Below are 27,714 nucleotides of genomic sequence, written 5' to 3'. Positions count from 1 at the left end.
GTCTCCGTTCGGCCTGGAAGAGCGGGATGACCACGCTATTTCGATTCAACACGCCTTGACGTGTTGGGGGAATTTTGTAGAGGCTCTCAGCGCGAGGTAACGCTGCTGTCGGTCCGTGGTTATTCAGGCACTGCCTCGGACAGCCGCTTCCTCTCACAGCGCGCGCGCGCCGGGCCTCGAGGAAGGCCCCAGCGAGGAAGCGCGGGAGCGCAGCACGCAGGCGCAGGGCTGATGGCCGAGCGGGCCGGCGGGGCGCCCGCCTAGGCCGGAGCAGCATCCGCCGCCATCCGCACGGTAGGGACGGCCCCGCCGTGCTGTGCCTGTCCGGCGGCGGGCTCTCGGCTGAGTGAGTGCCGTGTAAGCCGTCATTTGTGGGGTGGGAGCGGCCGTGAGCCCCGCGGGGCCCGGGCTGTGAGAGGCGGGCCGGGCCTGAGCCTGAGCCTGAGGCGGATCCTGGGGCCGGGTGTAGGGGAAGGCGGTTCGGGAGCGGAGGGCAGGTTCCATCGCTCCGGGGCCTGAAGGTTTTTGTGCGGCTTGTTAGGCTTGTGCTCGTCCTGCGTTGTTCCCGAGGGAGGGAATCGCTGCCCCGTGCTGCGGGGCTCAGGGAACAGCCGAGGGGTAACGGCATGGGAAGGTGTGCTATGGAACCATAGAGGGGTTTGGATTGGAAACGGTTTCAGAGATCACCAGGTCCCCATTGTGCCACAGGCAGTGTTGGCAACCGCTAAATCAAGCACTAGGTCAGACTGCCCGTCCAGCCTGGCTTTGAGCAACTCTAGGAGTTGGATATCCACAGCTAATCTCGGCAGCTGTGCCAGGGTCCTCAGGGAAAGATGTCACCCAACACTTAATCTACATTTCTTTTAATTTGAAACAGTCCCCCACCGTCCTGTCACTGAGCCGGTCAGCAGTGGCTGTAAGCTCTAAATCTGCTGAGAAGGATTCCCAGGCAAAAAAAAAAAGGACCCGAGGAAATGGCCACAAGTTGTATCAGAGGAGGTTTAGTATAGACATAAGAACTTTTTCTCTCAGATGGTGGTCAGGTATTGGAATGGCTGCCCAGGGAGGTGGTGGAGTCGCCATCCCTGACAGTGTACAAGAGGCACCTAGATGAAGAGCTGCGAGATCTGGTTTAGTGCTTGTGGTAGCAGTGGTGATGGGAGGGCGATTGGACTGAATGATCTTGCAGGTCGTTTCCAACCTTGCAGTTCAATGATTCTATGATAAGGATTAATGTTAGAACTGCAGATTAATAAGAGAGCATCAGTTCTGCTTTTGTGCCACATGAATGATTCTGGCTGTACAAATACCTGTTGCAGATTCAGTGCCGCTACGAGAAAGTGAAGTGAATCCACTGTCACCATGTTCCTGTACAACCTCACGTTACAGCGTGCCACGGGCATCAGCTATGCCATCCATGGCAACTTCTCAGGTAACTTTTTCTACCCTGTAACATTTTTTGGCCTAGACTCTTTCAGACAGTAGAGAAGAAAAATAATTTCTGTGGTGTTTGGTTGCTGTAGCTACTCTGCATCAATATAGTTAAGTCTTTTACTTCTGGAGGTGTCTTATCGTTTGATCCCAAGTGTGCAACCTGAGCGATTGGTTCGTGTGGAAAGAGAGAATGTCTGGCTTGATCTCATGTGCAGATTTAATTTAATATTTTGTTTTCACAATTTATTAAGAGATAGTGAAACACAGGGCACCTTGCTTGGTGCTTTGAGTTCTCTGACAACAGTAAACAAAAATCCCTTGGATGTTCTGTCACCCTGAATATTCCACATTGATAATATACAGAAAAATATTCTGTAATCTTTCTGGCGGTGTTTATCATAACTGCTTGTTCTGCTGTGTTCCTCATTTCTCAGGAACCAAACAACAAGAAATTGTTGTTTCCCGGGGCAAGATCTTGGAGCTGCTCCGCCCAGACCCCAACACAGGGAAGGTTCACACCTTGCTGACGGTGGAAGTGTTTGGGGTCATCCGCTCCCTCATGGCCTTCCGGCTGACAGGAGGGACCAAAGACTACATTGTTGTGGGCAGCGACTCAGGGCGCATTGTTATCCTGGAGTACCAGCCTTCCAAAAACGTGTTTGAGAAGATTCATCAGGAAACTTTTGGCAAGAGCGGATGTCGCAGGATTGTTCCAGGCCAGTACTTGGCCGTAGACCCGAAGGGCCGTGCTGTCATGATCAGTAAGTCGACCTAGAGGCTTGGTTTTTTGCTTGGTTTTAATTCTTGTCTTGGAGTTAATAGCAAGTTTCTGTCGGGTGTGTTTGAAGTACTTCTCAGGCAGTTTGGTAGGCTGTGAGACGTGTGAAGGAAAATGCAGACCCTTGAAATAGTTCCTTGACGCTGATGGAATTGCACAAATTAAATTCTGATGTTGGGCCAAAGCAGTCTGGAAAGAAGCCAGCCAGCTTTGTGGTGAGCGGGCAGAACCCTGATGTGTGATGTCTGGGAGAAAAGTTAGGGCTGCAGCCATCCCTGTGTGGTGTGGTCAGCTCCTCCAGCCTGAAATGATGCTGTGAATTCATGTCTCTTCTCTGACGTGTAGTGTGGAGACAACTAGATGAATCTCTGATCAGGCTTCATAGCTAGAAAGAACACTTTGGTAGTTTAAGCATTACCATGAGGCACCTTACTTACTTGGTTGGCTGACCAGCATTGCTAGCAGTTGTGTTTTTACAGCCAACGGGATGGCAAGCTTGTGGAGTGAGAATAAACATGAGTGCATGAACTTCCTTAGTTTGCTAAAGCTGTTTTTTTTTTTTTTTTTTAACTTGTTCTTGTTTCCATGCAGTCCATTGTGTTTTGTGTTGTGGAACATGGGTAGATATGCCTGTAGCTATCATGGGCAGAATACTGGGCTAGTTGGAACTAACCCAAAGAGTCAGAGTTAGTTTTCACAGCTGGATTTGTTGCTTGTAGTCTGAAATACTAAAAGTGAGGTGTTTGAAGATAATTGTTGGCAGAGGGATAAGTAACCAATAGCAGATTTCAGCAGCAAAAAAATGCTGACGTTCTGTTGCGAAGGTTTGTGTTGGGATGCAGGTTTGACAGCTCTCATCACCAACTATTGCTGCCCTTTCTTGCAGGTGCTATTGAAAAGCAGAAGCTGGTGTATATCTTAAACAGAGATGCTGCAGCTCGGCTCACCATTTCCTCCCCACTGGAAGCCCACAAGGCCAATACCTTGGTCTACCACGTGGTGGGAGTCGACGTGGGGTTTGAAAACCCAATGTTTGCTTGTCTGGAAATGGATTACGAGGTGAGAAGACTTTGGTGACTTTTTGCTGTCTGCTGCACTTTGTTACTTCTCTTCTGTCCTGCTTCACCTGTCTGTGGAACCAGGGAGCGTTGTGTGCCTTTCCTGTCTGAGATGACTTTTATTTGTCTCGAGCTTACTTGCGTTCTTGTCTTACCTTTAGTCAGAGCTGGAAGGTCTCTTCTGTTTTGGTGATTCTTAACTTGTTGCTGCTGAACTGCATGTGTTTTCTTCCCCTGAACCTTTTGGAGCACCTTCAGCCAACTCTTTTGGGCTTCATTTTGATGTTGTTTAAAACTCTTTTTTGATATATTAGTTTTGCTTCTCCTTTCTTGAGAGACATCTTGTGTTGGTGCTGTCAGTGAGTAGCACGTGAAGAGGAAACCTTTTGCTGTTAAAATACTGCCTGAATTGTGACCAAGTTGTTTGCTTTGGACAGTGTACCTGTCAGCTGTCTGAATAAGCACCTAAAGAAAAGTGTCTGCTCTGTTGTTCCAGAGGTTAAAGCTGTACTCGAGGGCAAGCCTTCATGTTGTAATTTACAAGTGCCCTGAAGTCTTGTGTGTCAGAGAGGGTGGAGGTATGATTACTGGCTAGAGGCTGAAGGAAAACCACAGGCTGTGTTTGATGGCAGACAGGGTTACTGTGTGGTAACAGCCTTGAGCTGATGAGGATCTTGCTCTGTGTAGACACTGCTGGGGATGTGAAGCTCCCACTGCTGCTGTAGACTTCAGTGAAAATGATCTCTGCGTGTGTTTGAATTGCTGCTTCTCATTCGTGCCATTTCAGGTCTTAGAATGTTTTCACAGAACACACAGATGCCGTTGGTGTCTGGAACGAAGTGTTCATGTTTTGTGTTTTAGGAAGCAGACAACGATCCAACAGGAGAAGCAGCAGCCAACACACAACAGACCTTGACGTTTTATGAGCTGGACTTGGGTTTGAATCACGTAGTTAGGAAATACAGCGAGCCTCTGGAAGAGCATGGCAACTTCCTTATAACAGGTACTGCCCACCTGGCTGCTCTCTCACTTTACTGTGGGTCTTTTCGGTTCCTTTTCTGGTGTTGCTATGCTTTAGGTGCTAGGAGCTGTTTGAGCCATCAGTATAAATTAATGGGTGAGCCAGGTCATGAGTAATGGTTCACGTGTGGAAATATGCAAAAATAGGGGATACAGCTGAGGTTTGCAAACTGCTCTGCATCTCTCTTGTGTCTGCCTTGGATTCTCATTGTTCAGAAACTAGATATCAAACAAAATTTAATATCTGGTGACAGATGCAAAAGAATGTAATTTGAAGTAATGCATAAGTGCTGTTCTACTCTTCTGAATGGGATTTGAGCAGCTGATGTGCATGCAAAAAGCCAGTAAATAAACATCTCTAAAGGCCCACCTACCAGGATTTGATACAAAGCTAACACTTTCAACTTGAGGAAGTGCTGATCTGCAGATATCTCTCCAAGTGGAAAGAAGCTGAAAGCTAGGTATGCCTACTCTGTTGTTATATCATCTGCTGGCAGCTGTCAGGAACAAACACTGGGCTGGATCTGCTTGCTCTGCTGCTGCTGCCCTTCAGTAGTGTGTTCCATTATGCTGGGCTCCCAACAGGACCATTTTAATAAACATTCTTAGATGAAAGATGTGTCAGAAAAACATCTGCTATTATGACAGCAAGCAAACATGCCAGTCACTGACAAATTGCTGATGTGGTATTTTGGGCTCAGCGTGGCTTTCTAGGTGAGAATGAGACATAAAGGATGAAACAAGCAATTTACTTGGAGATGTATGCTTTGTTTTTCTTTTTCCTGGTGCCTCAGTTCATTCTGCCCTGTTTTTATGCCCACACAGAAAGCTGTATTCTTTCTCCTTAGAAAAAAATCATATATTCAGGGTGATGCAGAGCACTAAGAGCTATGCTGTTTCAAAGGACCAAAATAAATCCTTCATAAATTGTAGTTCAGATCTGTGGTAAGAGTTCTTCTCGTAGTGACGTTTCCTTGTTGTGTTTCAGTCCCTGGTGGTTCTGATGGACCCAGTGGGGTGCTGATCTGCTCAGAAAACTACATCACTTATAAAAACTTTGGTGACCAGCCGGATATCAGATGCCCAATTCCCAGGAGACGGGTGAGCATTCTGGGATTCCTCCTTTACCTTTTTATAAGATTTCCTTTGTTGTTGCTGAGTAAATTTGCCACTATCGGGGAGGATTTAAAGCGATGAGAACAGGATTAAGAATCTGTTAGCCTCTAGCTGCCTTGATGGCTGCACGTGTCATCTGTGGGGGAAGATGGTTGGTAGGCATGGCCTGATGTGATGAGTTGGTTTCATGTCTCTTCTCTGAGATTGACGCTGAAAATACTCCAAGGACTCTGATCGGGCACTTGGGGCAGTGCTGTCAGTGTAAGGTCGGCTGACTTGAGGTGTTGAGTCATGGCTGCTGTTGTGTATACAGGTGAATTCAACAGCTGCTGTGTTGCTTGTAAGGCTTCGTTCTCCTCCTTCGCTGCCGCAGATCATTATGTTCTCTGGCAGAGCTTTAAACACCTGGTGCTGAAAAACATCTGGTTGTGTTACTGCTGTGTTTGCTTTTGATGTTTGGGGGTTGTCTGGGCAAAAAAGAGGGGGAAAGCCTAGGCTCAGGGTCTTAGAAATGTATTTCCTTTTGGGGGAGAGAGGTGCTGGGTATAATGGAGGAAAACTTCTCTGTGTGCTGTCAGTTCTCAGGCACCTGTGAAATGGAAATACTTCAGTCAGCGAAACCACATCTGTACAGGTCTTTTCCACCAATCGTTTCTGCTTTCTTTCTTGATAGAATGACTTGGATGACCCAGAGAGAGGTATGATTTTTGTCTGCTCTGCTACACACAAGACCAAATCCATGTTCTTCTTCCTGGCCCAAACAGAGCAGGGAGACATCTTCAAAATCACCCTGGAGACTGATGAGGACATGGTAAGCCATATTTGAAGAGTGACAAGAAGCACACAGTTAGAGAGTTCTTAGTCCATAGCTTTGCCTGGTTCTCTGAAGTGATAAATACACAATATTTTGGGTTTAGCACATATTCTGTGTTTTTTGTGATACTGTTATGCTCACAGCTATAACTGCTGTTCCTCGTAGTGACAGCAGGGCATGCAGAGTTCTGGTTTGTGTGCTGCAGTTGATCTTGATGTGAGTCCAGGAAACTGGCTTGGCACAGCCAGCTAGTCTGTAAGTTGAAATACCTAACTTAAACTGAAGTAGCTTGCTGCTGCTTACCCTAGTATTAAGCAATGAAAAGATTTCTGCTACACTGAATCAGGTGCCTTTTTTTTCTTTTTTCTTTTAAAGGCGCACAAGTACAGCTTTAGTGCCTTGCTAGTAAGTTCATGTCTTCCTCTGCTTTCAGGTCACTGAGATTCGACTGAAGTACTTTGACACTGTGCCCGTAGCTGCTGCCATGTGTGTGCTGAAGACAGGATTTCTCTTTGTGGCATCTGAGTTTGGAAATCAGTGAGTAAACAGTTTCACACCAGTGGTTTTCCCCTGGAACGCTCTGTGAGCACAGACTGACCCTTGACTTCACTAAAAGTAAAAAGACAGCATCTCAGTTTTAATGAGTAGAGTAATTCTTTGTTCACGTGGTGTGACTGAAGAGGGGAATTTTCTTCTTGCTGATCCCAGGTTAAATATCATAGTGCAGTGAACAAAAGATGATGTGTTTCTGCAGTTGGAAGAAGTGGGCGTTCCATTCTGGGTAGGATCAGTCACCTCCTGATGGTTCATTTGATCAATTTTGGTTGAACTTGTACATGGACTACAGCATCTCTCAAAATGTAACTGCAGACTCAGGAGCTGGTAGGATTTTTTATCAGTAGCTGTACGGTCCTTTTCTTAATAGAAGTATTGTTGAGGACCTTCTCTTCTCCTATTCAGGGGTGTAGAGTGCTCCAAAAAGTCTTCATGTGCCTTTGAGGGTGGCTTTGCAGCTGTGTGTTTACAGGAATGGAGATTAATGCTCTCCTGCCTGCATCTGCAGAGTCAGCCAGCTGGGGGAGTTCCGACCAGTTTACCAGAGTGAATCTGAACTCCTCTCCATAAAGCAGGCTTTTGAGGGAGACACGTTAATTTGAGCATCATTAAAGACAAGAAGTACATTGCTCTGTATTTCTGGAGTTCTTTTTTTCCTCTGAAGTTCAGCTTGATTGTTGTGCTGTTTAGGGTCGTAAAATGGAATGGGGAGTGGGGCTGAGAATAACAAGGTGAGGATATGCCAATAAAATACATGACTGGAGTTGTGGCTTTAGTCCTCAGCCTTGCTTGTTGCTTGTGGCTTCAGTTGTCAGTTAGTGCTTTGGCTCCAACACTGGAGTGTCTCAAAGGCTCAGTGATAAACAGAAAGCACTGAAACTCTGCCATACCTTGCCAGTGACAGCTACAAACAAGACTATGATTTTAGTTAGTTATTTTATTTAATGAGCATCTGATTCCCTTCTAATGCTTTTTAATTTTTTTTCCATGAAGAAAATAACCCCTAGGGCAAAATTTTAATAACTGTGTAATACAGGGAAGGATTTCCCTCCATCATGCTGAATGTTTGGCTGGGCTGTATTAGAGAAGACTGAATACACTCAGCACTGAACATGCTGTTTCTTTCACTTTGTGTCTCAAGTTATCTGTACCAGATAGCCCACCTGGGTGATGATGATGAGGAACCAGAGTTCTCTTCTGCCATGCCTCTGGAGGAAGGAGATACATTCTTTTTTCAGCCACGACCTCTCAAAAACCTGGTGCTGGTGGATGAATTGGACAGTTTGTCTCCTATTCTGTGTTGTCAGGTAGGTTGCTGTCAGCAAGCTCCCTTCTGTTCGTGGGGCCCTCTCACTTAGAGGAATTGATTACAGGTGCATGACTGGTTTTCCATGCTTTTGTGTGCGAGCAGAGTCAGCAAAGATACGTTACCCCAAGTTTCCAGAAACATTGCATTGTACTGAATGCTAATAGAAGAGCTGCTCTGCTGATTTCTCAGCCAGCTGCTTAAGACTCTCACTGGTCTGTTCTCTTCCTGTGGCTCAGTTTTGTTTTATCTGTTTCCATGCAGATAGCAGATCTTGCCAATGAGGACACACCCCAGCTGTATGTGGCCTGCGGTCGGGGGCCACGGTCATCTCTGAGGGTTCTAAGACATGGACTTGAGGTAAACCTTCCAGCATATTAGAAAAACAGCTTGAGGGGCAAGGAACGTAGGAGACAATCCGAGCAATAAGGGTGCTCTAATGAAGGGATTCTTCTTTTGCTACAGCCTGGAGGGAGAGTAACTTTCTAGGTTTGTGCCTTGGAAACAGAAGGACTGCTGTTTACTTGTACAAGCTCAAAGGCTTTTTGCTTTATTGACTCTAAACCACCTGCGTTTTGTCTCTAATGCTTGAGTGTATTGAATTGGAACTTTCCCAATGTCTTTGTCAGCTGCTGCTGCTATCTGTTTGCTGGGGGTGGATGACCTTGTTTTAAAGCTGCTCTTCTGGAGCTCTGATGTTGCAATATCACTGATGAATATATTCTACCCCCTTGCACATCTGGCATCGGGGGGAGAGCCTAGAGTGGGGAATTTGCTAGCTTTCCTGTCCAATTGTGGGAAAGCTTAAAAACTGCTGATTGTTTATGACAGTAGGACTGCAGCAAGCCTAAACATCCATTGTCAAGAGAACCTGGTTCCTGTTTTCTCTTAGGTATCTGAAATGGCCGTCTCAGAGCTGCCCGGTAACCCCAATGCTGTATGGACTGTGAGGAGACACGTTGAAGGTATGCAGTATTTTCCTTAAGCTGAAGGAAGGGGGTGTTTTGCAGCCACCTGTTTGCACTTTGAAGCCGCCCTCTGGTCCCCTAGAATCGTCATGCTTCCCTTTGACAAAGAAACTGCTCACAGCTGCATCCATCCATCGCACAGTGTGCTGCATCAGCTGTGCCTTTACAGCCTGAAGCTGCTGAACTTCTCATTTCCCAGTTCCCAGTAAGGTTTTGCTCTGACATTCATAGGCAGTGATTATGCTTTTTATTGGAGCGTACTTGCTATTCTTCATACGTGTTGACAACTGCAGTAATCAGCTCTTTGTGAGCGAGCGGGTAAAAATTATGGAAAAAAACCAGATAAATCAGCAGCAGTATCTGTTCTATTGCTTCCCTCCGTGCATATCTGTAAAGAAAACAGTCTGTTTGGAGTGGGACATGCTGCCTGTTCAAAAACCCAGCAGGGTTTGGGTGCTGCTCTTTCCAGGAAGCTCTGTAACTGAAACTGGCAAAAGGCACTGGGTTGTGGGGCTGTTTGTTTTTTTTTTCCTGATCTCAGATAATGAGTTTGCATTGTGAAAGATGAGAGGAAACGTATTCCATTGTCCTGCCTTTCTGCTGGAGGTGAGAACAAGTCCTCAGAAATATCTAAAAAGCTTGAAATGAAATTGTCTAGGTACTGTCAATCTCCATAATTATTTCTGAGGCAGTGCAAATCTTTCAAAGACTCGCTGTGGTTTTATGCACCGGGTGCAGAAATGCCAGATTGTTGCAGTGAAGACCTCAGCCTTCTGTGTTGATACGGTTTCTTGTTTTTTAAGCAGTCTTAGGGTAGTGTGTCTTCCAGGGATCCTGAAGCCCTGTGGAAATTTCAGACGTTGCTGTAGGATTTACCTTGTCATTTGAGACCTATCTTTGATTTCTGTACTGTTCTGAGATTCAAGTACTGCCTGAGCAGCAAGGAAAAAAGCTCTGAGCGGGAAGTTCCTGCATGTTCTCCAGAACTAAAAAGGAACAGAAGGAAAATATTTCCACAGTTCCTCTCCAAACCATGTGTTTTTCTTTAGAAGAGGCATTCCAGTGTGTTAGAGGCAAATCTATGCTCCAGTCCTGGTAAAGAAGTAGGTAACTTTCTTTTCCTTTAAAAAATTGAGCCTTCTAACATCATTTCAGAATTTTACAACCTTTTCTGTTGGGGTTGCAGAGGATGGCTGACTCTCAGGAGATAGAGGACCGTTGCTAATCTCACTACCTCCTCTTTTTTCCTCCACCAAATTCTTAGAGTCTCAGCACGAGGATCTCAGCAATTTCAGAAGGACTGCAATCTGTTGCTGCTGTGACCTTAGTACTTCTTGTACAGGAAGTTCCGTAAGACCAGTCACCAAGTTACAACTCTTTGAATTCACAGCCAACGTTGTGTATAATTAGAAAGACTGCAGGACCCCTTCAGACAGCTGTCTAACCCTGAAACTGCACAAGGGCTGCTTTTTTGAGTTCTCAGCCTCGAATTGCCTGGCTCCCTCTCAATGCCACAGCGTGCTCATGCTGCGAGGCCTCTGTAAGACACACACAAGCATGCAGCCTTCAAAGCAAACACTAACCCTGGCTGGTACGTGGTGATACACACTACCAATACCAAGCCTCTTTTTTTCTTCCACAGGTGGCTGGTGGTGGAGGTGCTGATCACCACAGGTGTGTACATACTGCTAGGGGTTGCTGAGCCGTCCCACAGGTTAACCACAGAGAATCCCAAAATCACGGGGTTGCTTCTATGCTAAGCTTTTCAGTAAATGAATTCTGAAAGCTGTCCTGTAGTTGGAGATGGTCGTGTTTGTTAGCTGAGGAGTACAAAGCAACTTCCACCTCAGGATCTCCAAGGAACAAAATAATTGACTGTATCTCTGCAGAATGCTCAGTTCTTGCTGAAGTCAGAAGTGCACATTTCAAGGGTGCTTTCAGCTCCATTCCTAGACAGGATTGGCTCCCAGCCACATAATTGGTTTTTATCCCCTCACAAGTGTGCGTGGAGCACCTGTAGGTATTGCTGGCACGGTTGCTTGTATGTGGCTGCCCATCAAACAAGAAGCACGTGGAATTTGGACCAGACCCTTTTTTGCAGTTGGACGTGGAGGACTGCAAGCTGAGAGGGCTGTGTGCTTTGCAGTGGGATGGATGTAAGCTGAGTCCTAACAGTCTGTAGGCACTGCCTGATGTTTCTCGCACCAGAAGCGATGTGTGGTGAGTCACAGCTCCATGCAGTAGTAAACAGAAGCCTAGGGAGATGTGCTGTCATCCCATCAGTGTCTTTGAAGTGAGAATAATCCTGAACTTTGTCACTGCTCATCTATTTGTGCACTGAACCTGTCTTAACTAGTGGTGGCTGTGTTTGCATCGCTGCAAATCCAAGTGCTGCAGAGCATGAAAAACTTTTATCTCGGGTGTGGACTGGCTTCTCACAATGGAATTTTCATGGACTGACTCAAAATGAATTCATGACAAGTGGCAAAAAGGATGGTAGTGTAACGTTCGTGGGCTGAAATGTGGTGTTTATATAACTGATCCTGACGTGTGCATGAAGCTGCAGAAAACTCGTAATGAAGGCACAGGAGAATGAGTCCAGCTGTGGTTCTTCAGAGTCATTAAAATGTCTCTGTTGCTAGCTGAAAGGGAGCTAACTGGAGCAATTAGAGCAGTAATGAACATCTCTGAAGTCTGTGTCTGCACACAAAATAATGTCTTATCTGTTCAGAACTCTGGGCAGCCTGATGTTGTGCTTGGGATTGCAGAGAGCTAAGCAGATAGCTTTTCATATTAAAATAGATGGTTCTTTTTCTGACTGAGGATACTCAGTGTGCCCCGGGGATTTAGGCTTCTTAATTTCAACCAGGCAGTTTTCTAAAGCAAAAATTGCATTGTTTGTATCTGGATGAATGCGTCTTATTCACTGACTTCATTCTGGTAAATCAAACCCTTTATTTCAAAAGCTCCAGCAGAGAGGCATTAAGCAACGCTACTGGACTTCGAGCAAAAATGCACTTGTCACTATTACTGCCACAGAATTAAAGACATGCTCTAATGTAACCAAACCAGTGAAAAGAAAGAGCTAGAAGTCTTAAGAGGTAAGAATGAGTTTCGTTTGGAGTAGGACTAAGGGAATCTGTTTCGCTTTCAAATGGGAGTTCTTTGTCCTGCTCCAAATCACATGGCTGAGCCTCCAGCTGGGACGTGGCCGTTCATCATGGGAATGGCAGCCTCCAGGGAAAAGAGTAGCTTTCAAGGAGTTTGGAAAGTGACGATGGTCTTTGAAATGGAATTTTTAGCACATCCTGTCTACGAGATATTTATGAATTAAAGGCCAGTGAACTGCTAGAATCTAGTTAAAGCAGTCAAGGAATTCTTGTAGGCTTTTGGTGTTGAAAAATGCATGCAAGATTTAGGGGAAGGTCTTATTTAGTGTGGAGAAAAAAGCTGTGTAATAGCGCGCATCTTACTGAACTCTTAGCATCTGCTGATAATGTCAGAGGAATTCTTCTGTTAAGCCAAGTGTTGAAGTGGTTGGCCTTACTGATCAGTTTCTGTGTACAGGTTCAGGTCTCCTTTCCTGATTTCCTGACGCAGACCTGCTCCTGTTGGTGCACTTCGGGAGCTCGTTGCGTTTTTTGGATTGTGATTGCTTAACAGAGCAGTAATGGAGTTCGTGCCACAGGGCAATGCTGGAATTGCTTTAGCTACACAAAGCTCCTCAGTCTGATCAGAGCTGTGGCCTGTATACCAGATGTTGGAGAGACAAATGATGTTTTTTTTTTTCACTCGCATATTTTCAGCTGTATGTAAGACCTCTGTTATAAATATGACACAGCAGATTTGGCAACACCTTCCTCTAGGCAGGGTGGGTAAGAAAACAATCTATTCCTGAAGCACTTGTTTCAATTATCCCAATTCAACTGATTGTTTTAAGGTGATACGTGTTAGTTGCTGGCATCCTGTATTCATCCCAATGAGGGCTCCCCGTTTGCTTGATGCACTTGGAGGTTCATTAACCACTGCGAGCTAATCATGGTGACCCTGCTGAAGGGCCAGAACTGGGCAACTCTCTCTTAGCCTCACCTCCGCTTATTCTCATGGTGCTGTGGTGCATAAGTTTGAGCTCTTGGGTTAAAATGGGGAATTCCTCCTGTTGAAGAAGTAGCACTTCCGTGGCAACAGCATCAGGAGTGAAGTAGCTGCTTTGAGACAGTTTTATTTCTCCGTTGAGACTCCTGGCTGCATTTCCCAGCAGACTTCGTTGTTCCCATTACTTTCGTTCTGTTCTAATGAGGCTCTACTCTCTCTCTTTCATGCCTCTCTTTTGGAAGAATGCAAATGGCAGTAGTGGACCAGAGCATGTCCTTTACCCTGTCCTACTGCCCGTTTCCCACAGAGTTTCCTTACTTCCATGTGAGCTGTTAAATCTATTTTTGTTAGCAGAGCTCTTTCACGTCCAAGCTACTGGACTCTCCCAAGCTGTCTCCTTTGAGAGAAGCCGGCACTGGAGATAGTAGCTACAATGCTGTTGTTAATTCCAGTAGAAGTGAAAGTCAGCACTTGCTCTGTCTTTAAAAATGTAATTGCTTCTCATCCTGGAAATCCGTATGGATGCTGTGTGAATGAGAGCTAGTTGAACTTCTGGGTGAGTGTAGAGCAGGCAGGCTAGCCCTGAGCTCCTCCGCTCTAGCTGTCTTCAGCCTTTTATTATGTGGATACAAACGAGAGATGTGGTCTTGCAAACTCCTGTTCATAGCATCCATGATGTCGTTTCTGCAAATAGATTCCATCTGTTTTGGTTTACTGGAGTTGAGTTTCATTCGACTTTGCTGGCTGTTAAATCTGGATTCGTTTTCTTGTGTGAGGCGGGGCGAGTGTGTCAGAGGCTTTAGACCCCGTGCTGTCCTTGAAAGAAAGAAAGAAAAAAAGAAAAAGGAGTAGGCAGGAGGTTGCTCACCAGATTGCAGATCATGATGAACTCACTGTGTATCTGCGTCGCCATTCGATCCCCCGGCCCAGCCTTGCTCCTGTTGCTTGGAGTCGAGCAGCAGGCGGCTTTTGCACAGGGTGTCCTAGGACGAACTTGCACAATATTGCCAGCAGATGTAATTATCACAGGAATTCTGCTGAAGAGCAGCTGCTAGACATTCATCAGACTGTTAATGTCGTTGGGAGGCCTTACATTTGTTTAATCAGCAGCCTTTTTTTTGTTTTTGTTTTCCCCCCCCCCCCCCCCCCCCCCGTCTCACTTGACCAGATGAGTTTGATGCCTATATCATTGTGTCCTTCGTCAACGCCACCCTGGTGCTGTCTATCGGAGAGACTGTAGAAGAAGTGACTGACTCTGGATTCCTGGGTACTACACCCACCTTGTCCTGCTCTCTTCTAGGGGATGATGCCTTAGTACAGGTAATGGGAAGCTGCTTCTGGCATGTCTGCAGCCGTTTGCCAGTGGCTGCTTGCTGCACGGTTGTGTTCTCTGCAGTAGTGCCTGTCATGTCAAAAGGTGTGGATTGGTAGAAGATGACACTTGATCTTGCCCTTTTCTATCCTGTTAGTTAAACTGGACCAGCTGAAAATGCTCTGAGCTCCCTCAGAATGCAGTCGGTAGTTCTTCACTGTAGTTCAAAGACAAAATGCTTCCAGCTGGCAAGTGGCTTTGTCCTAGTTCATTCTGTTGCATTGCTAATCAGTCAGCACTGCCAAGAGTGATGCTCGCTTTTGGCTTTTGTGTCAGAATCCAAGTGAAAGTTGGGAAGGGGTGGTGAATACAGCAGTGAATGTGACCTTTTTCCTTTCAGGTGTACCCAGATGGCATCCGGCACATCCGAGCAGATAAGAGGGTGAATGAATGGAAGACACCAGGGAAGAAAACAATTGTGAAATGTGCTGTGAACCAGAGACAAGTAGTGATAGCACTGACTGGAGGAGAGCTGGTTTATTTTGAGATGGACCCGGTACGTGCACTGATGTTGTGAAAGAGTTCACAACAGGTATTGGGGCAGATACTGATGCTCCATCAAAGCTGCAGAAAAGGATTTTGTAGTGAAGAGTCCTTCTGGAATGAGTCAATCAAATCTGGACTGGGTTCACGTTAGATGACTTAATGGCTAATTAGAGCCTCTGAAGTTCATAATTGAGGTTGGAAGCCATACGCTTCCCTGCTGCTGTTCTGGTTATTTGAACTATGGCTGAAACAAGGCTATAAATAAAATCCAAAACACCGTCTTAAAAATAAGCATACAAAAGATGTTTGGAGAGACACTTAGGTGCTGGTCTGCCCCGTTACCTAATTAATGAGTCTCTTGTGTTTCTCTTTTTCAGTCAGGACAGCTGAATGAGTACACTGAAAGAAAGGAGATGTCGGCTGATGTCGTTTGCATGAGTTTGGCCAACGTTCCACCTGGGGAGCAGCGCTCCCGGTTCCTTGCTGTTGGGCTGGTGGACAACACTGTCAGGATTATTTCCCTCGACCCTTCGGTGAGCAGCCATTCTGGTTTCGCCTCTTCCTCTGGCTTGGGATGTTCAAAAGAGTGCACCAGAGCTGTGCTGTGCGTGCTGTCTTTCCACGTTCAAGTGGGGGACCAGGAAGGAATAGCTTGCGTGGCTTTTCTCCTCTGCAGAGCTGAGAGGAACTGTGGCCCTTGATCCTAACCAGAAACAGACTCCCTAGTTTTATCTAGTCTTACTCATGTCTGGGAGTTTAGATGATAAGATATAAAAGCATTTTCTGCTTTTTGGTCTTTTCCCCTTATCTCCCTGTTTCTGCTTTTAGTAAAAGTGAACCCACTCTGCAAGCAAGTTAGCAGCAAAACAGCGTTATCATTTCTCTGCCTGCAGCAGATCTCTGTTCAAGGGATGACTGAAGCAGTGCAAACTTTGCAGTTATTTAGCATGGAGAAACCTGAGTAAACTATTCCAGGACAGTTGGAAAGGATCCAGCTTGTCTTCCACAGACCCCAGGATTGTTACCATCCCTTCCTTGCCAAGATCCATACAGCCAGCATCTATTGTGCCCTTTTTTACCCTTCTTTCTGTAAGGAACATTTCTGTCTCCCCCAGGACTGCTTGCAGCCGCTGAGTATGCAGGCCCTTCCTGCACAGCCCGAGTCGCTGTGTATCGTGGAGATGGGTGGCACCGAGAAGCAGGACGAGCTGGGGGAGAGGGGCTCCATTGGCTTTCTCTACCTGAACATTGGACTGCAGGTGAGAGGTAGCTCTGACAGCTGTGCCTTGGTGAGCTTTTGTTGGAAAGACAGATTGCTCAGGTAGCCATGTCACCATAGAGTGCAGCAGCACAAAGCCTAATAGTTTTCTCCTTGTTACAACATGCTTAACAACTGTAAGTGGGGAATTCACCATGTGACTTAGCAGAACTGCAAGTTTCCCCATACATTCCTGGGCTAGATGAAAGACAGAATATTCTCTCAGACACCATGTAGGACAAGGTGGTGTTTTCCTCCTCCAGAAAGAGGACGAGTTCTAAAAATTTTGGGGTGAAATGTTGTTGGCCAGTTCTTCAGTAACTGCCTGGAGGGCAGAGAATCAAAGGAGTGATTGCCCTCAACCACAGGCTCTGCTCTAATAAATCTGTTGCTGCATGGTTTTCGTTGCATACAGCACAGACTCTGTGATCCTTAACCAAAAATGTTGTTTTGACAATTCAACATGTGGTAAAAATAATCGGAGCAATCTCGAGTTTCGTGTCAGAATGCACGCTTAAGCAGCATGGCTGGGTTTGTGCTTTTTTTTGGATAGATGCTTTGTAGCAATAGGGATTAGGAAATGGAGTCAGACCTGGAGTATTTTTGTGGCTTTTGTGATATACCAAACTTACCAGCCTCCCTTTTTCATTTTATACTTTCTAAATCAATTCCTTTCTGCCCCTTGGGAGCGCACGGGAGCTACGGATTGTAATATTAAGAGCCAACTTAGAGAGTAATTGTAGGAGGAAATTATATCAGAAGCTCTGCAAACAAGAGCCTCATTCTTCAGAAATTGTCTCTTCTGTTTGGAGTAGCATGAAGGCTGTATTTAGGTATTTCCCATCTGTAATCATGATCTAACTTGCTGATTTGCTGATGTCAAGAACGGTGTGCTGCTGCGAACTGTCCTGGATCCGGTTACGGGTGATCTTTCCGATACCAGGACCAGGTACCTGGGCTCACGGCCTGTGAAGCTCTTCCGAGTCCGAATGCAAGGCCAAGAAGCGGTGAGTGAGGCCAGCACTCGGAGGGTTATGGACCCAGTCCCCAGGTTGCAGCATCCTGCTTTTCTTTATCGGTGGGCAGGGTGGGGAATCGTCCTCACGGCGCAGCGCTGGGTGGGTGAGGGTGGGAAGGAGGGTGACTGCATTACAGAGCCGCCTGCCTCGCAGATTGCTCTTTCACAAACGACCTCATTCTTGTTAGTATTCCCCATACTTCTGAGGAAGTAATGTGTAGTGCTCCCCTGCCTTCTCTGAATTAGGAGTCATCTGACCTGGAGACTGTATTTTCAGTTTATCTGGAAAGCTCTGCGCAGATTCTCTGGCACAGAGACAGCAAAGAAACTCACCTTGGCTGCTGCAGTGAACAGACTGAAGGAGCCCCGTGCTCCTTGACCACTTGATGCAGTTGATAGCCGTCTCCTTTCTAGACAGAGTCAACAAAGTTATCATGCAGGGTTGAAGGAAAATATTTGTAGGATTTGGCATGGAGGGGAGAACATGTTTCATCGGAAGTGCCATTTATTAGCTGTTCTGATGTGACACTGGGGAGATCAGCCACCCCCTGCTTGACTCATCTTTGGATAACACCTTCAGGGTTGAGAAATGTTGACAGCACAGGGGGCTGGAGCTGGCAATCTGATCTCTGCTTTAATATTTGGTAAGCTGAATGAATCTCTGACTTGTTGCTGCCAGCCTGCCAGCTTTAAGTTGGAGATGAGATGCTTTGCAGCACTAGGAGAATATATGCCTGTAAAACAGCTTTTTGGGTGCTTTTCTGCATTGAGATCAGCCTTAATTCCTTGTCTGACAGCATGGGGAGAAAAAAAACATTACTAGTGGCCAATTGATGTTTGTCTTGGAGTGGCCTGGGGGTGTTTCAATATCATTCCAGCTCTTGCCAGCAGAAAGTAAAGTTGCATTGAAATTAAGTTACAAAGATGTATGAACCTGAAGGGTTGGAAGTCCATCTGCTTTGTTTCCCTTAATTGGTTGAAAATTTGAAGTGAATTTTTCTTAAACTCTACAGCAGAGTGCTGCGGCCCTTAGATGGTGCTGAAGCAGTAAATATTTGTCTTACAAGACCTGCTCTCTTGATAGGATGCTTTTGGTCAAAACAAACAAACAAAAGAAGGATCTTGGCTCTTAACAGATCAAATAGTTCTTACTGTACCTGAGTTTGTGTCCACTGTCTTGGTTGTGCTTTAAAGTTCCTCTTTGTACACAATTTCCAGGTGGAATTTTCCCTTGAAAGCAAGCCGTATTTGTGAAGGTGTGCTGTGAGCTGGGTAGAGTCCAGCCTCAAGAATTTCCTTTGTGTAGCGGGGAAGGAATCGGGTTGCTGCACCGTTTGTTGGTGTGCATCCATTCGTGCTGCACAGAGTGAGCCTTGCTGTGCTGTGTCCTTCCCAGGTGCTGGCCATGTCAAGCCGTTCCTGGCTCAGTTACTCCTATCAGTCCCGTTTCCACCTGACTCCCCTGTCTTATGAGACTCTGGAGTTTGCGTCTGGTTTCGCATCTGAGCAGTGCCCAGAGGGTATCGTGGCCATCTCCACAAACACGCTGAGGTAAGGAGTGATGGGGCTGCTGGGCCGGGTTGCCAGGCAGGGAAGAGGGTGAGACATTGAGTAGCAGAGAAATAAAGTGACTTAGGTAAGAATTGGGAAGGGTGGGTTGCTTGTTATTGTCAGGAAGAAATGGTGTGGTGCACCTCTGGTGTTTCGTAGCCTGCTGAAATAACAAGTGAACTCCAGGTGACTTTTAAGTCATCCTTAGGGAGGGAGGTTGTTAAGCACTGTAAACATGCTGTCCATTAGGAGAGTCTGATGTGAACAGCTACTTTGCAGAAAACAAGGCATGTGATCTGAGGAATCAGTGGCATGACAGGGATTTGTTTGTTGTGCTTTTTAAATTGCAGCTTAAATAGATATTAAAAAAAAAAAGGATAAGTGAAAGTAATGGGGGAACACAAATGCAGGAGCTTTGCTTCATGCATTTGAACAGGCACTTTTTTCGTATCTCCTCACTGAAGCATTTCAGCATTCATTGCTTTTAAAGGAATCATTCTTCCTGCAGAAACTTGTGGGTTTTGGTCACAGAATGCCAGAAGAACTGGCATTTCAGCTGGCAGGCACAGAATACTGGCCGCTCAGGCACTTTTCATAGTGTTGTAACTGAAGTGTCTCTGAGGAGTGCTTGGTAACACGTCAGACAGTCGCGTTTAGGCTCAGGTGATGTGTTCACATGCACGTTGTTCAGTTTGGGGTACACTTGCTTCAGCATCACAGGAGCGTGCCCCAAAGGGACAGGTGTTCAGAGTGCACCATGGGGCAGCGAGGGCCCTGGAGTCGAGAGCCCCTGCTGCAGAGCACGCCTGCACAGACTCACAAAGCCCCGAGTCCTGCCCTCCTTGGAGCAATTTGCTGGTGGCTGCCTGCCCCGAGAAAGGCAGCACTGCTGGTTTCAGCACCAGCCAGTTTCACAGGCCTAAAGCTCAACTCCAGCCTTTGTCTTCAGGGTGGTTGCTTCTGAACTCTGCTGAATGTTTTTACATCTCTGTCCCCCAGGATTTTGGCACTGGAGAAATTGGGGGCAGTCTTCAACCAGGTTGCCTTCCCATTGCAGTACACACCTCGAAAATTTGTCATTCACCCTGAGAGCAACAACCTGATTATCATTGAGACGGACCACAACGCTTACACTGAGGCCACCAAGGCACAGAGAAAGCAACAGATGGCTGAGGTAATGGGGATGGGGGATAGGTATGCAGGTCTGTTCTCCAGAGGAAATCCTCAATTGCTCACTGGTTCCCAGCTGCTGTTGCCTGGTGGCTTTTGTGCTCTGAATGCAGGAACTGAAATGGGTGAAAATCTGCCTCACCACGTGAATTTCAGAAGAATGCAGTACTTCTGATGTTCTTTTCTTTGGGTGTTGTTACAGCAAGTTTTAGTCTTGCCTGTCAGGGATCGGTCCTGCTTGTGTAACACCATCCCCTGGGTTTTCTCTGACCGTTTGAGGATGTTTGGATTTCACTGGGTTGTTATCTTCAGTTTGCTCAATTCTGTTTCCAGAGTTCTTGCTTTGGAGAAATAGACTCTCCAGATGACTGCCTCGTGGGCAGAGAAGAGCTGACAGTGCTCTGCAGTGCTCTGAGCTGCAGAGATTTACTGGGGGAATGGAAGCTTTGTGGTTTTTATGTCTTCCCAAGCCATATTCTGGAATACTTGAACTTAAAGCAGAGCATGGGCATGTCTGGGAAGGAAATCCTACGAGCTGTTTTTTCACCCCTGTCCTTTAATGTGCCATAGGAAATGGTGGAGGCTGCAGGTGAAGATGAAAGGGAGCTGGCTGCGGAGATGGCTGCAGCCTTCCTCAACGAGAATCTCCCCGAATCCATCTTTGGTGCTCCAAAGGCAGGGAATGGGCAGTGGGCCTCTGTCATCAGGGTGATGAACCCCATCCAGGGAAATACTTTAGATCTGGTCCAGCTAGAGCAGAACGAAGCTGCCTTCAGGTAAGAGGCAGTGCCAGACACAGCAAAAAAAACCTCTACTGTTGATGAGTCTTGAGTGTGTGGTGGTGGTTTTTCTTTAGTCCTCTTGTTTTCCTTGGCTGTTGCTGAGAGTTGAAATCCAGATGCAGCACGTTATTGGGAGGCCAGGTTAAATCCCAGAACTGAATGCCGCATGGCTTCAAGCTTTTGTCTTGCCTTTCCTTCCCAGCCTGTCCTGATCTGTCCTCATCCACGTCTGCAACTCTTAGAGAGTTCTCCAAATCTCTCCGAATGTTTGTGCTTAGAGAACAGCACTGGGATATGAGTGAGAGATAAGAGATCTGGGAACGTGACCATGTGTTGCTCTCTCTCATTTCCCCTTCTCATTTAGATAAACTGAGCAAAGACTGGATAGAAAGGAAATGTTAGAGGAGCTGAGGGGGCAGGCCAGCACAATAACTAAAGAATAACAAGTGCCTCAGCAATTGGGATGGAGTTAAGCCACCGTAGCCCAAAAGGTTGACTCTTTCCTGTTTTGTCCAGGATTCCCAACGTGGCAGAGCTGGACACCAGGCAGGAAATAACAGTGGGAGATGGGGAAGGTTATACGGATAGTCCGAGTAGGAACAAGCTTTGAAAAACAGCTTCGAGTGGAGCTTTGCACATTGACTGTGCTTAGCAAAGAAAGAAGTAATGATTTAGGCATGTGGGACAGCTGGAGCACATCTCACTGTGTGGAAGAATGAAGGTGCCTGCTTTAAACATTACTGCAGGGAGGAAAAATGATTTCTGAAAGTCATTTCAGTGCCGGAAGGCTGGGCTTGTGAGCCTGTGCCTGGGTAGGTGCCAGCTGTGCTGCCAGGGGCCGGCCTGTGTGCTGAACTGGTTTGTGTCGTGGTCACACTCATCTCCTGGTGTGTCTTCTCATCCCCAGCGTGGCTGTGTGCCGCTTCTCCAACACGGGTGAGGAGTGGTACGTGCTGGTGGGAGTTGCCAAAGACCTGATTCTGAACCCGCGCTCTGTCGCTGGGGGCTTTGTCTACACCTACAAGCTGGTGAATGGTGGTGAGAAGCTGGAGTTTCTGCACAAGGTGAGGGGGGGGGAAGGCCTTGTGGGATGGCTGGGTTGGGATAGCTGTTAGTTCATCTTGAGTGCTGTGGCAGTACTCAGTTCTCAGCAAGGTGATCGTGCAGATGTTAAACACTGGAAACGGCCTGGGAGAAAATAAGCTGCCTTCCCCACAATATGTCCCCACGACATCTTCTGCAGGGCTGAGAACTGAACAGGTTTCTCAAGAGTCACAGTTCTTTGTAGTAGCTGTGTCTTGTCTGTCCGACCGGGAAAGGAGCAGTGTTTTTCATGACTCCGTTCACGAAGGGAAAGAAACAGCTCTGCTTCCACTTTGGAATATGAGTTAGTAGAGCTGCTCTGAGCACTTGTTTGCAAAGTCAGTTCATACTTGGATCACTCGATCCCTGGTGCTGAGGCTCAGTCCTGTGCTGGCCGCGTGGAGCTGTCGTCTTTCCTCTGATGCTGTCCTGGTTTGGTGTAGGAAGCATTGGTCGCCTGTGACCAACTTGGTTTGGAGGTCCCTGGAGCTTGAGCAGAGGTTTCAGCAGAACTGTGCTTAAACAAAATTCTGTTCTTCTTCCCATGTGCTTCCAGCATGGTCGAGGTATGAACAGATGAGCACGTGGAATGGAATGTTGTGGTTTCCTTCACTTCCTACAGTGCTGGTGCAGTGAGTGGGTTCTGTCCTGGCCCAGGGCCCTTTCTGCTGCCAGTCAACACCCACGTTGGAGGTGACAGAGCTGATTGAGTGAAGTAACTTCTCTTGACCAGCTCTGCCAAGCTGGGATCACTCCAAGCTCTGCCCATTCACTTTCTCTGCTGTGGCTGATCCTTTTGGGCTGATAATGAAGTACTTGTGGGAGACTTTTCAGCCCCGAGTTACTGGAACTGTGGGGTGCACCAAAGTTGATTCAGTGACAGCTTCAGAGCTTCTGTGGCAGATGATGAGCTGGAGTCATGCCTCTGTTGCGAAAGGCATCTGAATGGATTTAGGCAAAGGACAAAATCTTTCTTTTGGGGGGAAAAAGCAAAACAACAGGGGCTACAAGGTCTTCATTTTCCTTTGCCGCCTGCCCCACGCGGGGTTCACACAGCTGTCTGACACTTCACTGAGGAGCACACTGCACTTCTCAGAGCTCCGTTAGCACCACGTGTGCTTTGTGCTGGTGTCCAAAGGCCTACAGAGGACTGACCTTTTGCCCCAGCTGAAAAAAGGATTGTGATTAGCCTTGGCACAGGCCAGCGGGCTTCAGGCGAGCCATTAGCTTGAATGTTTTGTGGAGCTTGGTGTGAGATGAGCTCTGTTGATGGCGTCTCACAGTCTTCCTCTTCCAATTCCCTCCAGACCCCCGTGGAGGAGGTTCCTGCAGCCATCGCCCCTTTCCAAGGTCGAGTCCTGATTGGAGTGGGAAAGCTCCTGCGTGTGTATGACCTGGGCAAGAAGAAGCTGCTTCGGAAGTGTGAGAACAAGGTACAGTTCTGTTCTTCACCGTGGCAGCTGACCCAGAGCGAGAGCTGCCATGCAGCGTGAGTGAAGCAAAGGTTCAGCTGCTGCTCCAGCCCAGATCTGTGCCCTTGGGCTTCAGTGCTGCTCCTGTGCCTTGCTGCAGCGTGCTGCCTGTGTCCACACACGGCACTCATAGCAGCTCTGTCTGGACTGCTGTTTTCCCCTCACCCTTCCGATGGCAGCGTGGCGTTTTTCTTTCTGCACCAGCTCAGCACAGGCCCGAAGTGGACATGTGTAGGAAGTTAGAAGGGCCTGAAGTGGCGATGCGGTGGCCATCTGCTGCAGATGTGGGAGGTCTCATCCAGATATACAATAACAACTGCTGGGAATGTTTCCTTAAGTGAAGTGCTCAGTGGGCTGGGGACAGAAGCTGGATGACGTAAATGAGTGCCTCTTCAGATTGCTGACTCCTGAAAATGGGATTTTTCTCTTAAAATCTTTATTGGACTTAAAGACACTGAAACGACTTCCTTTCTTGATCAGCAATTCTGGTACTTTAAGAAGTATCGGAGCATGGTTTTTCTAACTCCTAATTGCCTGCTCCTCCTTCTCATGCAGGTTGCAGAGCCCGTGCCATTTACTTGTTACTGCACAGCAGAACTCCAGCAAGCTCACGGGTGCACTGGGAACTTGCAGTGGCCTGGCTTTTTCAGTTGTTTCTTTGTTTTTGTTGCTTTTTTCCTTAAAATGAGAAATTTGCTTGCATGAGAAGTTGAAGCTTACCTGATGTAGTTGGTTGGCAACCCTGCCCACAGCAGGCTGTTGGAGCAAGGTGACCTTTAAGGTCCCTTCCAACCCAAGCCATCCTGTGATGCTGTGATTCTTGGGTCCTTCATGATGAGAGCGGCGAGGAGCACTGCAGCAGTCGGTGCTGCTGACATCTGATTTGCCAGGAGCACTTTATTCTGCATGCTGGCGTTACTTAACAGGCCGTGAATGCCATGCAGTGCATGTTATGTTGCAAGGGCCCTTTATTGTCAGTGTATTTAACTTGGGGCTGTGGAATACTGTAAGTGATAGGTGGTGGTGGAGGGAATGATGGGAAGCAGGGAGCCAGGTAGTTCCCAGAGGTAAATATTGTTTCAGGTGAAGGGTGGAGTTTGGGTGGGTAGTGGCACTTCCCTGTTGGAAGCACTCGAGTTTTGCCCTTTCTCTCTCCCAAAAGCACATTGCCAACTACATCTGTGGGATTCAAACCATCGGGCACAGAGTGATCGTTTCAGATGTTCAGGAGAGCTTCATCTGGGTGCGTTACAAAAGGAATGAGAACCAGCTCATCATCTTTGCTGATGACACTTATCCCCGCTGGGTCACCACAGCAACTCTCCTGGATTATGACACCGTGGCCGGAGCAGACAAGTTTGGCAACATCTGCGTGGTGAGTGTGCCTTGAAGGAGCTGGGACTTTTTGGACATGAAGTATTTTTCCTTAAAACACCCATGATTTGTCTAAAAAGAATGAGAATCTGTGCTCAGCTCCAGACAACGCCCTGTACCATTCACTTGCTGTGCTCACAGTGGATGGCTGCCGTTTATCAGTTCAGCTCAAGTAAACAACTTAAACACGATTGCATTTCTGAAGCATCCAATAACTTGCATTAGGGCTGTCCCCAGACCTGAAGGCCTCGAAACAAAACTCCTGACCCTGAAGGGGCCCGTGAGAGCCCTCGTCAGGTTATCTCTTGCTCTCCCTGGCTAACCCTCAGCACTGGCATTTGGCTTTCTCTGACACTTCCTCGTGAAAGCTGGCTTTGTCATTGCTGTTTCTTCCCACTTGGCTGGCTTTCAGCAGAGGAGGAAAGAATGGATGGTCGATGTGCCAGAACTTTCATCTTCTTCTGCAGCGTGCTGGGTGCTTCGGAGGGCAGAGTTCAGCCAGTGGCAGGCGTTACGCCTGCAGGATCTGACCAATGTGTGCAAATCAGTCCTCTGTGGTTTTCCCAATTCACACCCTTCCACTGTTTCATTACTGATGTGCACCTTCCAAGCAGTGCTGTGACTGTGCCTCCTGCCAGTCTGACCTGCAGAGCCCAGGCAGAGGCTGCTCATGAGCCCCTGTCTGCGTTTTTGAGTCTGGGCAGCGGAGATGTTTAACACTAAGGCCCTTGTTGGAGAGGCAAATCAATGGTACAGTGAGCATGAAATGGCCAAAAAGATTCTTCAGAACTGCATGTTAACAGCTTCTCCACAGCCTCTTGACTTTTTCCTGCTCTTACAACGCAGGTGAGGTTGCCTCCCAACACCAATGATGAGGTAGATGAGGATCCCACCGGCAACAAAGCTCTCTGGGACAGAGGGCTTCTTAATGGAGCATCGCAGAAGGTAACCTTTCGTGGGGTGCATGTGGTTATTGAGGGAAAAGAACGTGCTGCTGTCCTGTGAAATCCTCTGCAGTTCTGCTCCCAGTGCAGCGGGTGATGAGTTGTCACTGGGAGCCGAGTTCCGCTTCTGAAACCACGAGCGATGCCTGTTGAGCGAGGCCTGATTGAAGCAGCGTGCTCCTTTTCTTTTCCTGCTTTCTCTCTTTGTGTGCGTCTGCTTGTCCAGCTCGAGAGGGTTATTGAGCACGTGCTGAGCTCTGCCATCTGGTCACAGGTGGAAGGCTCTTCCCCTTCAGAAAGCAGTCTCAGAACTAGCAGGTGGCGGAATTCATTCTGCTTCTCCTCTATCAAACCTCCTGATGCTTTTCTATGAGCTGAAGAAAACTCGCTTCTGTGGTTGACTTCCAGGCTGAAGTGATTATGAATTACCACGTGGGAGAGACAGTGCTTTCGTTGCAGAAGACCACGCTGATCCCGGGAGGCTCCGAATCTCTTGTTTATACCACCTTATCAGGGGGAATAGGAATCTTAGTTCCTTTTACTTCCCATGAGGTAAGCAAGCCCCATCTTAACGCTGCAGAGCCGCTGCTTTTCTGCCCTTCTGTCCCCAACCAGTGTGTTAATTTGCTTCATTCCTTGGGAGGAACTGCAGGGCTCTGCAGTCTGGAAACCAGGGTCCCCTCTCCCCTCTCTCCTGTCCATCCATCCCTTTCTCCCCTCCCCTCCCTTCCCATACATCCCTTCAGAGGAGAGGATGCAGGGAAGAAAAGAGGGAGCTTTTAACTCTTCTCAAAACCAATGCAGGAGTTAATGAGCTTTTCTTGTAGCGCTGCTGCTGCAAATCTGCTCGCATTTTGGGGAAGTAGCTCTGGGGGGACTTGGTCTGATCAGTGAAATCATCAAGGCTGCTTGGTGCAGGAGCCCACCAGCCCTGCTCATCAGCCACTGGTGCTTCCAGTCACAAAGGCTGCATTCTGTGCCCCGTTTGCTCGGCCTCCTGGGTCGGTGCACATCAAGAGCTGCACCTCTGTGCCTGGCTGCTGCGTGCCCCAGTTCTGGGGGCTGATCCTGGCTGAGGTGCCGCAGTTGCTGTAGTTTGTGCTGCAGCTGCAGCACGGAACTGGGGAGGGCAAAACAGCCCCCAGCCTCAGCTGTTGTTAGGGGCGGTGCTCAGCCACTCGGTGCCTCACTGCTGGCTGATCTGCTTTCTAACGAGCTGTTCTCTTACCTCTCCTCACCTCCTCAGGATCACGACTTCTTCCAGCACGTGGAAATGCACTTGAGATCTGAGCATCCTCCTCTCTGTGGGCGAGACCATCTCAGCTTCCGCTCCTACTACTTCCCAGTGAAGGTAAATCCGAGTGCTTGGGCTCAGCTGGTCGCACGAGCTGTGCTGTGGGATGCAGAACCTCACAGGCCTTGCACAAGGTGGCTGGGAAAGCCTGCTAATAGTGACTGGTGGTAATAGAAGCTACTGCTGCTCTCTGTCCAAGCAGAGAAGGGTGTGCTTGTGCTTGGTGAGCTTGCAGGGCTCTGAGAGCTCTGACACTAGTGATGGTGCTTGCTTTTTGCTCACCTTGTGCAGCCTCCAGCCTTGCCTGTGCTGTGCCTGCACCCTCTGCTAGCTGAGACGTCGGATCCGTCTTCCCTTGTGTGATTCTTCAGCTGATCCAAGGCTTTCTGGGTTTCTCCTTCATTAATCAGGCTGGCCAGTAATTAGTTTGATGCTAACTGCTGCTATTCAGCAGATGAGGTCACTGAGCATGCTCTTGTTTCCAGGACGGGATTAAGAACCTCCTGGGAACAAACTGTTTGTTGCCATTTTTCCCCTTTTAGGCAGGGTTCAGTGCCTCTGTGCTGTGTCGATTCAATGCTCTCCTCCTTGCTTCTCCAGAATGTGATCGATGGGGACCTGTGTGAGCAGTTCAACTCCATGGAGCCCAACAAACAGAAGAATGTGGCCGAAGAGCTGGACCGGACCCCACCCGAGGTGTCCAAGAAGCTGGAAGACATCCGCACACGCTATGCTTTCTGAGCGGCAGCTGGCAGGAGCAGAGCTT

General features: G+C 47.6%; 1 protein-coding gene across 1 annotated transcript; it reads left to right on the top strand.

The window, feature by feature from the left end:
• Positions 1–1,362: 1,362 nt before the first annotated feature.
• Positions 1,363–27,689, top strand: SF3B3 (splicing factor 3b subunit 3; the record flags this gene model as incomplete). The annotated part of the gene is made up of 25 exons (XM_079541429.1): positions 1,363–1,432; positions 1,869–2,195; positions 3,099–3,271; positions 4,132–4,273; positions 5,279–5,391; positions 6,080–6,217; positions 6,654–6,757; positions 7,917–8,082; positions 8,346–8,441; positions 8,974–9,046; positions 14,313–14,464; positions 14,857–15,012; positions 15,380–15,535; positions 16,118–16,261; positions 17,145–17,267; positions 18,675–18,829; positions 19,829–20,003; positions 20,570–20,775; positions 21,689–21,845; positions 23,172–23,297; positions 24,499–24,711; positions 25,557–25,655; positions 26,063–26,206; positions 26,901–27,005; positions 27,549–27,689. The coding sequence occupies 25 exons, from the start codon at positions 1,363–1,365 to the stop codon at positions 27,687–27,689; spliced, it is 3,654 nt and encodes a 1,217-aa protein (XP_079397555.1).
• Positions 27,690–27,714: the final 25 nt, after the last annotated feature.

The sequence above is a fragment of the Tetrao urogallus genome, assembly GCF_951394365.1.
Source record: "Tetrao urogallus genome assembly, chromosome: 12".
Taxonomy (NCBI): Eukaryota; Metazoa; Chordata; class Aves; order Galliformes; family Phasianidae; genus Tetrao; species Tetrao urogallus.
This window is presented reverse-complemented; position numbering and strand designations above follow the sequence as displayed.